Raw genomic sequence first — 15,336 nt, 5'->3', positions numbered from 1 at the left:
ATAAAGTGTCACGACTGCAACATAGTTACACTTTCTGACATGTTTTAGTTCTTTCTCCTTGTTTTTGCATATAATATCTTAAACTAAATGTCCCAAAAGGCGCAGTGTAATACAAATTTTGGTGATATCTCGAGCATAGATAATAGTAGAACATGGATAAGCGGAAATTATTAGATAGAATAAAAATCATAAATTGGGACACAACAGTATCACACATAGCACCCAAAACTGAGCTAATTTATCTGGACAATTGACCTTGAGTCAAATGTCCAACTAATTCAGGGCATTTCACTCAAGGAATAATAAAGTCATTGTTTCTTAATTCTGAATTTGTGTGATTCAAGCAAGTGAATCCTCAGATCAGATACATATATTGGCTGAATGGTTCAACATTAGGTTAGATAAATGACAAATTTGTTCCTAGGAGTTTTAAGGATTCGCATAACAAATACTGTATTTTTTGTCTTATTAGACAAGCTTTTTTGTACCTAAAATTTATCTGAAATTAGGATGTCTTATAAACCAGTGCATCTTATACACCATATCAATAAACAAACCATTTAAAGGAGTTATGAGGGGAAAATGGGTTAACTGGATGCAATCTCCAAATTTTGAGGAAACATCTACAGGAAGTAGAAAGAAGGCCACAATTTCACATGTGTGCAAATGGGTAAAGAGTTCATGGAATGAAGTGAAAACCGAAATTACAAAATCTTTTCAAAAGTGTGATATTAGTAATTCTCTTCACGGTATGGAGCATAACTTATTTCAAAACAGCAATGACTCAGTTTCTGATGAAGAATCGAGTATTTTGAGAGTGATTTTGAGAAAATTTTGAGAGTGAAGATGAATAAAGATTTGAAAAGAAGATTAATGAAATTTATAAAAATTATTTTGTTTATATTATTATATGTTAGATTTTTTAAGAATAATTGTTTTTTTATATAATAAACAGATAATACATGTATTAAAATTCTTCATCATCGTCATCGAATTCCTGACATGTACCGTCAAGGAGTGTACAAGATATGATAGTACTACATGAAAAATTTACATCATTACTAACTTCCTATCTACAATTTTCCTCCAAATCAATCTATTACCTGTCAAGACTACAACATTATCAGATCTTATATTTCTGTCTTCTGAGGCAAATTTTACTGTATCAATCCACCTATATCTTGGTCTTCCTCTGGGTCTTTTACCTGCCAACCTGGCAGAAAACACTTGTTTTGCTAATCTTTCCTTTCCTTTCCCATTCTGTTTAAGTGACCATACAAGATTACCTCTGCTAACTCATTCCTAGATGCTAACAGTGTTAAGTTCTTTCCTAATATCCTCGTTTTTAATGTGATATTGCCACTGATGCCATCCGTTCACGCCTCTAATCTTTCTCAGGATTCTCATATCAGTGGTATCTAGTCTTTAATCAAGTGTTTTATTTCTAACTCAGCTCTCAGATCCATAAGTTAAAATTGGTTTGAACAGTCTTGTACAGTTAATTTAGTGTTTTGACTAATTTCTTTATTCCATATTCCTTATTCCATATAAAATTATTCAGTTGACTTCCGACCATACCAGCTTTATTGATTCTGTTGTCTATTTCCATATTTAATTTACCATTTTCACTAAAAATCGTGCCTAAGTAGCTGAAATGTTTTACTTGTTCTATAAGTTCTCCATTCACAATGCAGTTGATATTTTCAATATTTCTGCCTATTTTCATTGTGTTTATCTTTTTAATGCTGACCTTCATACCATATCTATTACAACAGCTATTCAATTTAGTCAGGGAATCTTGCAGACTTGTAGCGGATTTATATAGAAGTATAACATCATCCCCATAAAGCAAAGAACTGAGATTAAGACCTCCAATTTTGATATCAGGTTTAATTCCACTTTCCTTAATAATGTGATCCATATAGATAATGAATAAGAGAGGGGATAATGTACATCCTTGTCTGACACCAGATTTAACATTAAACCACCTTCCTGTACTTCCTTCAATTCTAACTGCTGACTTACAACTCAAATAAAGACTAAGTATTGCTTGATATAATGCTCCATTGACACCATACAACGGTAGCGTTTTGAATAGCTTCTCTCTCTTGGCACCTTGTAATATGTATTTTTCAGATTTACAAAACTTTGTTTTGTAAATACAGATCTTTGTTATATTCCCATGATTTTTCAACAATTTGTTGCAAAGTGTAAATCTGATCCTGACAGCCTCTATTTGTCCTGAATCCAACTTGTTCTTCACCAACTTTTCTTCCACAATTCTTCGCAACCGTTTCTCAAGTATATAACCATAAATCTTACCAGGAACACTCAGTAGGGAAATATCTCTGTAATTCTCACATTCAGTTTTATTTTCCTTTTTTATATATGGGTACTATGAGAACTCTAATCCAATCATCTGGAATTTGTCCTTCTGTTCAGGCTTTCTGAACTATGCAGTGCAGTTACTTTAAGACTTTATTACTTCCATACTTGAGCATTTCTGGTCGAATATCATTACTCCAGCTGCCTTTCCACATTTCAGGCTTTTTCTACTTCATGTATGGATATGTATTCCTGATTGCATGTCTGTTGAGTGTTTTTTTATGACTGTGCTATCATCACTGCTTGTTTCATTTCATCAAGGATATCTGTTTTTCCAGTTTTTATGTCACCTTTATCATCTCTAATAACTCTTACAGCACTCTTTCCTCCATTTCTGAGCTTTTTCAACAACCCCCAGAATATCCTGCAACCTTTTTGATATTTATTTTCTATATTCTTACCAACGTTTTCCCATGACTTTTGTTTTGCTTAGTTTTACACAGTGTTTAGCTTTCTTACATTTGTCTCTATATTCTCTAAGATCAAAAACTGACTCGTTTGCCAGGAACTTTTGATGCAAGTTTTTCTTTTCCTTCACTGCCTCTTTAACTTCATGTGTCCACCATGGAGTTCTGATTTTTCTATCCTTGCACACAACCTCACCACATGCCTCTCTGGCTGAATCAATCAATGTTTTCAGGATTTGCCACTGAATCTTCAAGGTTTGGTTCCTGTTCTCAAACTCTTTCATTTTTTTCTTGAATAATGTTTGTGTATTTTAGTCTACAGTTCACATCTGAGAGCTGCTCAACTTTTATTTGCTTTAAAACTTTCTTACACATTCTTCTTTTCAGTATGAAATTCAATTCAATATGAAATAATGAGTATTAAAATTTAAAATATAAAAAATTAATATTTGCATGAAAAATTTGATGCATAATTCATGCTTCTTATACTACAGCGAATTTTTTTTTTTTTTTTTTTTCAAAAAAATTCTTCATGGAAAATGTTATGTATCCAGTACAATGATGTGTCTTATAAAGTAAAAAAATAAGTTAATAGAATAGGCTGTTTAAACCGTATTCTGACCAGGAATCTAATGTAGAACCATAACATTTCTTTGAGTGTACACTTACTTTATAGCCCCCCCCCAACACACACACACACACACAAAAAAAAAAAAAACACTCCAAAAATAATATCAAGATACTATGTGTGTGTGTAATGTATATTGCTTGTGGCATCCAGAAGTTGTGTTAATCAGTCTGCAAGAATAAGAACTTAATTGTTTAATTATTATGGTTTTCCTTGATTACAGTATTGCTTGCCAATGTGAATCCATTGTTTTGAGCTAAATATTGTCATTTTAATTTTTATCTTACTTTTTTTTTTCCAAAATTTAGTAACATGATGGTTTCCAGAACTGATCTTATATTTGGTTAATGGCTGATTAACATAATAATTTTGTAACTCCTAATTATGATAAAATGACAAATAATTATGACACATCATGAAAATTAAGTATAATATAATTAATAAAATTATATTTATCCTCTGTTAATGTTAGTAAACTCCAAAAAATTCAAGAAATTCTATCATTGTGAGGCTTGATGATTAACCTTATTTCAGTCATGTTATTTCATACATTTCTTATAGTTATATTTGAGACTTGCTATTTGAATCATTAGTTCAAAAGATATGTTTGCTTCACGCTTGATCTTAGGAGAGGTAGGGAGAAGTAAAATCTAACTCAAAGCTTTTTCACTCCTGAGAAAACTGTAGTCATATTCAAGATTTATGCATAAACAATTAAATTTTAATTATCATCATATTTTTCTCCTTACTATGTTATTTTTGAATCCATAGTCATAGAGACTGTGATCTTTCTTTGTGCTTATTGCTTTGTAGGAAATGTCATGATACTTAATTTGATATATAATTATACTTTATTTTAGGAAGTCGCTAATATAGTTTGTCACCAGATTAAGTGAGCCAACAAAGTAATATTATAAATCTGCATTGCTTGAGCTGGCAAATTGTGTACAGTTATATACACTTCCTTCCTTCATATTTACTTGCTGCACATTTCATTGTATGATAAAAGTTTGCAGATGCGTTTGCTAAGTCTTTCTGGAGAAATATGTGTCATACAAGAATGGTAAATTGGTGACAAGACCATAATGAAAATTGCAAAGTCATTGTACAAAATGATAAATCTTTTATTGGATGAGGGAGAACAATTCATTTGCAAAATCCCATTCTTTCCTCCTCAACTTGAGAACAAATATGAAAAAAAAATAATAATACTGAGGGGGAATTTTCTTAGAATTATTATCGACCTTCAACCAAGTGACTTAGGTCCATCTCAAGTAACAACAGCATGAACTTCATGAAATCTTCAAATTAATATTTATACTAGAATATGTTTTTTGTCTTATTTTTTTCATACATATTTGTACAATCCTATGTCTTATCAGTGGTCCCAACAGGCACTTAAGCGCCCACGACCTTTCCAACCACAACCAAAACTCCCATCTATGTATGAGACTGGCTAATTGTCCTTTTGTCAAAACCTTTTCTGGTCTCAAAAGAGACCAGATAAAGGTGTTCCTCACATCACTGACGGGGATTGAACCTAGGTCTTTCCGACCAAAGGTCTTAGTCTATACCAACTGAGCTATGGAGGCTCACATATTTGTATGTGAGCAACATAACATAACAACAATGCTCAATAATGCCTAATTAGATAATCATTAGACTTAAGATTGCAGGATTTAATGAGAATACACAGTTTCTTCCACTCTAAACAGTAACCATAGAAATCTAATTAGCTCATACCTGTTTTTCTTTGAAAGAAAGAAGATAATTTGTGCAGCAACTTTTCTTAAGAAAAAACGTATATTCTCTGCGATATCAGTTCCCTTTCTATTTCCTGGAAATGCAAAGATAATTTTAGTTTCCCTTTTTCTTTGTGGAAACTTCTTCCTTATCCTTGAACACAAAAAAGTTTTACTTTTGGGTTCACAATTTTTAACTAGAATATGTTTGCTGCATAACATCAAAAGGAACTGTCCATTGCCTTGGGAGAAACTATATATCACTTTTTATCTATGCCACAACTCAGCTACATTTAAAAGAAATTCATCCATTAATTTTGAGATAACTCTTTGTTTCTCCTCATAATGCTCTTTTTCACCTTTTTGGCTTAAATTCTATTTCTTTCCTAAACCTCCAACTTTTCAGAATGTCGTCTCTGTTCTAATCAGTGCAACAGCTGTTCTATTATTCTCTCTCACTAATTCAACTTCTTCTTTGGAAGTACAAACTTTGCACAAGCACACTACTAGCTGGTGCAGCAAATAACATGGTGGTGGTGAGATGAAAGCAAAACAGCCATTTGTTGTAAGCAAGACTACAGTTCTTTATTGGTGTAAAAACATTGTCTGTAAGTTCAGTCATTTCTTCTCTCAAGGTTTAAGTTATAGAAATAAAAAAAACTAAATTAGAGGTGAATCCTTTTTTACAAATAAACATCACAATTACTGCCTGTCACAAATTGTGACAGGCAGTAACTATACAAAGATTTCTCTTATGTGTAACATTATTAAAGAAATTTATGATTACAAGAAATAATGCATTTTTGTTAATATATTAGGAAATGTTTACATATAAAATAAAACTAAATTGATTAATAATTAATTTTGGTTATTGCTTATAACCAAAATTAATTGTTTGTCATACTTAATTGATTCATTAAATCAATACTCTTTCCATATCTTTCTCTTATAGTGTGTTTCTGCAAGAACTTTATTCATCTAACTCACTCCAGGTTTATTATGAAATTTAGTCTCAGGGATAAATTTGAAACAATAAATTATGCAAGATGTCCTTTAGTCTTATCTAGTGCCTTTTTTGAGACGGTATGCAATGATACATATAATGGCACCTTTAATTTGTTAAGATATTTCTATATATAAAACTTTTTTATATTGCTATGTTAAATTTTTATTATCATATACATTTTGCTTATTTCTTTATATACTTAATTTGCTGTTCTTATTCCAAAAACATCACATCATCAGAAAGAGAGAAACTTGAAGAAAAAATAAATCAGTAAATGGTTTTATTTTTAGCTTTCTTTTCATATCCTTTTAATTTTTAATTTTTCCTGCTAGCAAAGAATGAGTACCAGCACCTATTGTTTCACCAAAAAAAAAGTACTAATCCTATCCATTTTGCATTAGTATCTCCTTCATTAATGTCAAGAGAATTAAGAACATACCATCAAAGTTAGCTTTTTTTGAAATTTCACCCTTTTATGCTTTCTAATTGTCATTTCATTATGAAAGGATCATAGTAACAGTTTGCTATAGTGAATTTCTTATACCATAGAATTGTGCCTATGGAGCTGTGGGTGGGTCTTTCAGTAATTTGTTATAACTTGATGTTATAGTGTAAGTTGACTATAAATTGATTAACTCTAAAAGATCAAATTTATAGTGGTTAAGATATCACAGTTCTTCCCTGAATATATATATATATATATATATATGAAAGAATGATCATTAACTCGGTTAACATACATATTTTTATAAAGAATTCAATGACTAGAACCGAGATTTAAGTAAAAAGGTTTTAATATAAAAACACTACTAGTTTCGGCTTGTAACAGCCTTCATCAGGTGACATTATAAAAGAAAGAAAAAACACTGAAGCTTAAATAAACTATGAACATCATAGAGAGCCTCTATACATAATTGACACTAAATCATTGTGGTTGTATTTAAAGCTGTTCTTTCGTTAGTTGTATTGTTGGGAAAGTGCATGCTAGTAGCATCTCGTGAACGCCAGTACATGATTACAGCTGAATGACAATCTGGGAGGTTGTAGCTCAAGTTATTATTTAGATGAACAGGATTGAAGATGATTTCTCTAGATTCCACGATTTTTCTCTCTAGTTCATCATTGCAATGGAAGATGTTAGTAGATTTTTCCCAGCAGACTTTGTGACTTTGGTTTTGATCATTAGGATTAGCCAAGAAAAGGATATGACTTGATAATGCACTGGCTCGCTGTCTCTTGTAAGTAATGTCCCTCATGTGTTCTTCCATACACAATTCGACAGATTTGTCTGTCTGCCCAAAATAAGGAATATCACAATCACACAATATTTTATATACACCAGGGTATTTGAGTTGATGATGACAAGGTTTTGGGTGGCTTATTAAGAAATGGATCTTTCGAAGTGGAGTGAACAAGGTTCTGATATTGTATTTTCTTAAAACTTTTGCTAATTTATGTGAAACTGTACTCATGTAATAGATATATTGCCTTTGAATCTATTTGTTTCTTCTGAGTGATGTCTAGGAGGATTAAGAAGGAATTTTTCAATGATTCTCATGGAATATCCATTAACTTCGAAAGAAGTTTTCAGATGGTTTTGGGTCATCCAGAAGAGAACGGGCTCTATGTCCCAAGGTGGAAATTATTCCAAGCTTATGAGAAGGGAAGTGATGGGACTGACTATGCAGATATCTGTTGGTATGTGTAGGCTTTCTATATATCGATATTTTGAGTTTACCAGAAGAGCGAGTCGGTTTGAACAGCTTTAAATACAACCACAATGATTTAGTGTCAATTATGTATAGAGACTCTCTCTATGATGTTCATAGTTTATTTAAGCTTCAGTGTTTTAGTGTTTTTTCTTTCTTTTATAATGTCACTTGATGAAGGCTGTTACAAGCCCAAACTAGTCGTGTTTTTATATTAAAATCTTTTTACTTAAATCTCGGTTCTAGTCATTCAATTCCTTATAAAAAAAAAAAAAAATATATATATATATATATATATATGATGATTATGTGTTTCGTAACTTTATTATTCATGATGAATAGAAAACTACTGTTTATGACCTTACTTGAACAATTATAATCTATTAATGAAATTTTTCATTATGTTCTCATTGTAGCCTTTTGTTAACTCTGTTGTAAATTATAAGTAATGTGTATAAATAAAAATAAATAAATAAATAAAAAGATTGCTTTTAAATTGTGTTATTCTGATCTCTTTTTTTTTTTTTTTTTTAATGAAAATGAAAGAAGTTTAACACAAACTTATTTTTATATAGAATTTGGATGAAAAGATGCTGCAAAACATTCCTGGAAAGTTAGTTTCAGAAAAAAGAAAAAAAGATATGTTTAAGAAGCTTGTTTCAGAAATTATAGGAGTAAGTACATATTTTCATGATGATGCAAATTAAATGATGCTCCATTTATAGAAACAAATATTTGCTTGATTATAATTTATACTTGACAAGAAATAATATTTTGTTTTAATTCTTTATTCAAGCATAAGCAAACAAAAGCTTGCATGTGAAGTATCTTCTGATCCTTGTATATAGAAGCAGTTGTTGTGCTGAGAGCTTGCGCTCCAGAGTTAACAATCATGCTGTATATTGTCTATACAGGCTGTTCTACTATCTGGCATCTATCCTACTACATGAGAGCAAACGTTTATCAAGCCTGTTAAAATGGTGGATAAATTGGTCATCAACAACCAGCTTCTAGAGACTCATCGGTTAATTAGTGATCACCAATATGGATTCTGCCATTCTCATTCTACTGCAAACCTAACTTGCCTACCTTTGGACACAAAACATGGAAAAGTTTGGAGAATCTTGTGTGATTCATGCTTGGTATTTCCATTTGATCAAGTCAGGCATTATGGGTAGGCCTTCCTTTCGCAATGCCAACTTCCTCTCTGAGCATTCATGTCATGGCAGATGATTCCTAATTTGATTTTTCCATCATTGCCAGAATACCCCAAGGCTCTATGCTTTCACCTGCACTCTTTTTATACATCAGTGATCTTCTCTCACCAATCGTATTCATTGATCTTTTGTTTGCTGATGACAGTACACTGTATTTCACTTCCTCATTCACAAAAACTTGTACTACTCAGATGACTCAAGCTTCAAGATTTTTTATGGCCAGTGGCTTAAACACCATTCTTGTAGCCATTCTCAAGTGAGGTGAAGGTTAGGTTAGATTATTTTAAGCAGCTCAGGCTATGATCCCAGTGTATTATGTCTGTTAATTGCATGTGGCCAATTGGTCTGTTTAGGGTGAAGATAATCTGGTAAATTTTAATGCGATCAAAACACAATCCTGCCTAATTGCTCAGAAAAAAAACAAAAAAACAATTTAACTGATATAATAAGAAATACAATAATGGAGGAATCTCCAAAGATATTAAAGCAAGCCAGTTTTAGAACAGTTGGAAGTACTGTACATAAACAATTTTACTTTAAGAAATATCATTGAACAAAGTATATAATTTAGAACCTCTTTATGCCTATATTTTATTCATTTTTGCCAAAACTTTTGACAGTATTGATAGAGACATTAGAGATAATTATTCAAAGCTATGAAATTCTTGATAAATATGTGAGAATAATAAAAGAAATGTATAAAGAAAGGAAAAATTGTGCTGTTGCACAGCAAACATCATCAGAATGATTTGAAATAACAACTAGCATGAGGCATGGTTGCATAATGTCTGGATTATTTTTTAACATAGTCTGCAAAACAAGTGTTCTCTGCCAGGTTGGCAGGAAAACGACCCAGAGGAAGACCAAGATATAGGTGGATTGATACGGTACAAAGTGCCTTAGACAATAGAAATATATGATCTGATAATGTTGGAGTCTTGACAAGTAACAGACTGATTTGGAGGAAAATTGTAGATAGGAAGTTAGTAATGATGTAATTTTTTTCATGTAGTATTATCATATCCTGTACACCCCTTGAGGGTACATGGCAGGAATTTGATGATGATGATGATTGATTGGATTATGAGAAAGGTTTACATATATAAAGAGAGGAATAAAATGGAATCTTGCTTTGCAGCTGGAAGATCTAGATTATGCAGATAGAGTTTTAATATCATCAGAGCACACTGATATACAAACAAAAGCAAACTGAAGTTCTTAAATCAAACAAAAAATGCCAGAAATATATTAGTTTGACCAGTTAAAAATTGACACACTACTTTGGAACTAATTAATACTGGTGGAACCAACAGAGATATAACTCAAAGGTTTACAAAAGCAAATAGTGCTTTCAAAAGGTTGAATATGATATGGAAATCAACCAAATATCATAAAACCAATATAAAGATCTTCAATAGCATGTGAAGGCCATGTTGTTATATGGATCAGAGACTTTGACATTGACTAGAAAACAGGAAGTCAAATTAAATAGTTTTAATAACATATTAAAACATGATCATGTTTGCCTCACTATTAATAGCAAGGAAATTAGTGTTTGAGATACAGTCATAACCCGAAGTTACGCGTAGGTAGGACCAACAAAAAGTGCGTAAGTCGAATTCGCGTAACTCGGGTATAATTTTGCATACAAACATACAAAATATTAGTTAATTGGGACCAAAGGTTTACAAAAACACCTATTTTTTTAAGAAATATAATCATAATTGTAGTTTTTCGTACATAAAAAAAAGAAAGTTCTTTCATTGTCAATGGTTTCATAAAATCTAATAGATTCGTCTGACGGCATAATGTCTTTTTCTTGTCATGCAAAATTTCTTCATAGCAAGCTAATGATTTTTTTATTCCTAACCTTGTGGCTACAATTCGTTCCTTGTTAGAATCTGTCCTCCAAAATCTGTAAACCTTTCTTTTATGATTGTTCTTACTGTGGATTCCTGTAGATCGAACTTCTTTGCTAGCTCACAAATTTTCATTCTGCCTTCAAAATCCTTAATAATGTTGAGTTTTGTTTCCAAAGTCAATGTTTTTCTTTTCTTGCTAGCTGTAGAAGAATTGGACTTGCTTCCTTTGGATGACATTATTATTTTGTATGTGATAAGATTTTTATCACAAACATAACATTAAACAATCGCAAGGTTTGTAGACTATAAAAATCGTGTATGAATGGAGACCATGTGAAACACGTCAGTGCTTGTTCACAGCATCTGCGACACTGGCGAATGCGGCTGGCACCAGAAAGATATGACTAGTGGTGAGGCCTGAAGCAGGACAGGAATACGTACATATATGAAACCGCATAACTCCAGATTTGCGTAAGTCGGAGTATGGCTGTATTTATTATGGAATTTCTTGAATACTGGAATGCTTGAGGAGTACAAGGTTTGTTAAATGAAAAATGGAATAGAATACTGTCATCAGCAAAGCTCTGCATAGTAGGATTATGTAAGTGAAATTGCATTTGTTTTTAAGATGGTGAGTATATATGAAGGTATACCCAGCATTGATGGGTACCTGACTATCCATCATAATGTAATAAACAACCAATGAAACTAGTGACTAAATTGCAATGGGCAGATCACAAACTGATAGTTTGGTAAGAAAGTCTGTATATCTGCCCTGGAGGAGAGGACTGATATCAGGTCAGTCTCGTCTTTGGATGTTGGTATGCTTGAAAATGTAGTTTTCAACAGGGAAAATTCAAATGTTTTTGTGCTGTGGATCAAGAAATAGAATCTATATTAGTAGTCACTAATTAAGTGATAGACTTCCACATAGTGAAAATATTGAATACCGACCTTCTCCATTATTTTCGAGAGAACCAAGGTAAAATATTGGAATGATCTTGAATGTAGGCTTACTTCCGTGCTATACATTGATACCAGACAAGCATGAAAGATAATAATAATAATGATATAGAATGTTCTGGAGCAAAAGTAGGGGAAATATCATCAGGACCAAAGGACTTGTTGGTTGGTATCCAGGCTAGTTTGGGTTCTTCTTATGTCCTTCTGACGAAAGACCAAAGGAGGCATGGAATGCACAATTCTCTGTTTAGTAGGAGGCAATTTTTCATAATTATCTGTTTACGAATTGGAGGAGATTACTGATGTCAGGTCAGTCTCATCTTTGGATGTTGTTATGCTGATGTGCTATCTAGTTATGAGTGGTGGGGGGAAGAAGCATTATTACCCAAGAGCCTTGGCATGGGAACAAGATCAGGTCTTAGAAGGTTTAATACAGGCAGAGTGCAAAGCTAAAGTGTTTTTTTTTTTTTTTTTTCAAGCATAATACATTAACATTACTGTTGTAGTTAACCACAAAATATGTGGGCAATACAAAATTAAAATCAAAACCAATACATACAAAATTCTTCCAAATTAAGTCTTATCCTTTCTATAAAGAAAAAAAAAATTGTTATGAATAATGAATTCTTTAATCTAGTTAAGCTGTATTAAGGAATAAATTAAGTTGGAACTAAATTTCATTCATTACATTCACTTTTCTTAGGCTTAGCATTAAGTCATGAAAAATTATAAACAAAAATATTTAATTCATTTAAAAATATATATACACATTTACTTACACAAATTTAACTAAAGTAAATAAAGGTCAGGGATATGCTCTCCCCCCCCCCCTTCCTACACACATGCACATGATACACAAATTATATCCATTTGTTAAAGGGGGACATGCTTTGGACATAATTGGAAGGAGAAAGACTTCTCAGAACAGTAATAGAAGGTAAAGTTCTTGGGAAAAGAGAAAGGGGTAGACCATCAATGAGTCGGATGGATGGATGGTGCGTGTGGAGTGACTGATCCTCAGAGAGTTGAAGCCTTCAGAAAAGCATACAACAGGACCACATGGCGAGGACTGGTGTGGCACATCAACAAGCATCAGAGTGACTATGTGGCATCTGTGGATGTCCATTGAACAGATAGATGGATGGGGGGGGGGGGATTTTACCTTACAAACAGAAAATCTCCTCTATTAAACTTCTCAAGAATTTATACATCACATTTATTCAGAATGTGATGTGATGTGTGTGTGTGTGTGTGTGTGTGTGTGTGTGTGTGTGTGTGTGTGTGTGTGTGTGTGTGTGTGTGTGTGTGTGTGTGTGTGTCTTTAAAAATATATATATATATAAATAAATAAATTTGCTTTTCTTTCAGCAAAACATAGGACAGCATTTTAGGAGAGAAGTGCACATTAAAGACCTTCCACCTGTGTTCCGACTACCAAAACCAAAAATAGACATTTCTGAAGATGAAGAGTTAGGAATATGTACTCTTTTTAATTCACATGAAAGTTCACATACTAATTTGTGACTGTAAAGAAATTTAAATTATCAAAATATTTGTGAATACAAGTGTATACAAAAGTGGATTCATTTTAAATTAAGATGTGCATATCCTTTTTTATACATTTGATCAACAAAATAAAATGTTGAAAAATAAATTACTGTTAAACACGTTCATTAAACATGGATTTTAAAAAAGTATACACATATCGCTGACAATATGTTTTCTGAATTTCATTATTGAAAATTGCTGGGCAGGTATAATAATGTTTGCATAAAATGCCATCTTCTGTATGGTTTAATAGTTAAGTTGCATTCAGAACATTATGGTAATAATCTCAATCACTGCTGAAAAAATGAAACAAGAAAACATTTTTAGAATTAACAGATCCAGACAGTAGCTGTTCAAAATTTATGTTGCAAAACTGTTGTAGTTTAAACAAGTCATGAAATTTAAATAGGGAAAAGGGGGAGGTGAATAGGTTGGATCTGTGAATATGAATCATAAATTTTGTTTCATGATATAGAAATAATTTTATATATGGTAGATCCTCTCCCCACTGTTACGATCTAATTTGTTCTGGAAAACCCTTTTATCTACTCGTCGTGAATTGAACCCTAAATTTTCCATAGGCTCGGTGTTCCACTGATGTGACACTTAAATAATGAAATAAATAATTGCATTGGCATAATCATATAGAAAGTGAAAACATTACAGATTTATTGTTTAGAGTTTCTTAAAATAAAAATCTGTTTACTTCTGAACTAAGGAGGCTTCCACCTCTAATAAATTTCTTAACATTAAAGGCTATCCTGACCTTGACTAAGATCTTCAAGTTCTGTTCTATTCAAAATTAGATCATCTGTTTCCAAACGCTGTAAGTCTTTGTAATATAAAGGTATGGGTTAGGATTAGGTTTTTCAATATCATCTCTTCTGCTATTTTAATAAGTAGCTCAATGGTAGGCTCCTTTTCTTGCGCGTTCAGTAAAGACTTCTAGAGTCAATTGATTTGCTATCTCAACCACATTCATTACCTTTTCCAAAGATTCAAAATTTGCACTGAATAGAATTTCTCTCAAACTTGCTTTGGATTGGATTCTATTTAAAATAATTTATTCTCAGTTGTATACTATGATCTCAATCAGTTAGCAACCTCCTGTTGAGGGATACACATCACTTCATTTCCTTCTGATTTTCTTAAAATAATTTCTGATTACTGTTTTTTTAAAATTCTTTTGACCAAAGTACAAAGACAATCCCACAACTTTTCATAGAATTTTGGTGTGCTCGTTTAATTTTCTTATAAACTAAGACATTCAGAACATGTAATTGTTTTCAGTTTGTGGAAGTGAATTTGCAAATTCATGTATATAAATTTTCAGGATTAAAAAAAAAAATTTAAAAAAAACTGTTCATGATTCCTATTATTCAGAACTTTTGTTTGCAGATCATGGAAGTGAATGTGCAAATTCATATATATAGATTTTAAGAATGTAAAAATTATGAAAAAGGGAATGATACAGTTGTAAAAATTGTTGAAGCTTGCAATTGTTATCAAATTAACCTCTGCCAGGTTGGCTGAGTGGTTAGCATATCTGCTTTCCAGCCAAAAGTTTGCGAGTTCAAAATCCCACCGTAGGCATGGATGGTTGTGACTGTCTGCAGAAATACTAGTGGTGGTGGGCAGTAGATTGGCATTAGTGTAGTTGCAGTTGGTGGTGGAGACAGATGGTTATAGAGTAGGTGCCCTCCCTCGATGAGTCTTTGGATTCCCTAGAAGTGTCACGTAATAATAATAATAATCTCTCTTTCGGTATGATATATTGAAGCATGTTATTTAAATTATTCAAATTCTTCTTTCTTTGAGTTGAAAAACTGTAGTGTTTTACAGTCAATTTTCTTAAGCTTACAGGATGAA

At 32.1% G+C, this 15,336-nt stretch overlaps 1 protein-coding gene across 1 annotated transcript in view; it reads left to right on the top strand.

Moving 5' to 3' along the window:
* The window catches only part of Ranbp21 (exportin-5-like protein Ranbp21), a 425,699-nt gene extending 410,873 nt beyond the window's left edge, over positions 1 to 14,826 (top strand). The window contains exons 33-34 of the mRNA XM_090399635.1: positions 8,453 to 8,551; positions 13,288 to 14,826. Coding sequence (XP_090255761.1) covers positions 8,453 to 8,551; positions 13,288 to 13,443 — 255 coding nt within the window. The 3' untranslated portion in view covers positions 13,444 to 14,826. The remainder of the gene's footprint in view (positions 1 to 8,452; positions 8,552 to 13,287) is intronic.
* The last annotated feature ends 510 nt before the right edge of the window (positions 14,827 to 15,336 follow it).

This window comes from Typopeltis vanoorti, chromosome 10, assembly GCF_054136105.1.
Source record: "Typopeltis vanoorti isolate ZY-2024b chromosome 10, IOZ_Tvanoo_1.0, whole genome shotgun sequence".
NCBI classification, from domain to species: Eukaryota; Metazoa; Arthropoda; class Arachnida; order Uropygi; family Thelyphonidae; genus Typopeltis; species Typopeltis vanoorti.
The sequence above is the reverse complement of the archived record's forward strand: the minus strand, read 5'-3'. Positions and strand labels throughout refer to the sequence as shown.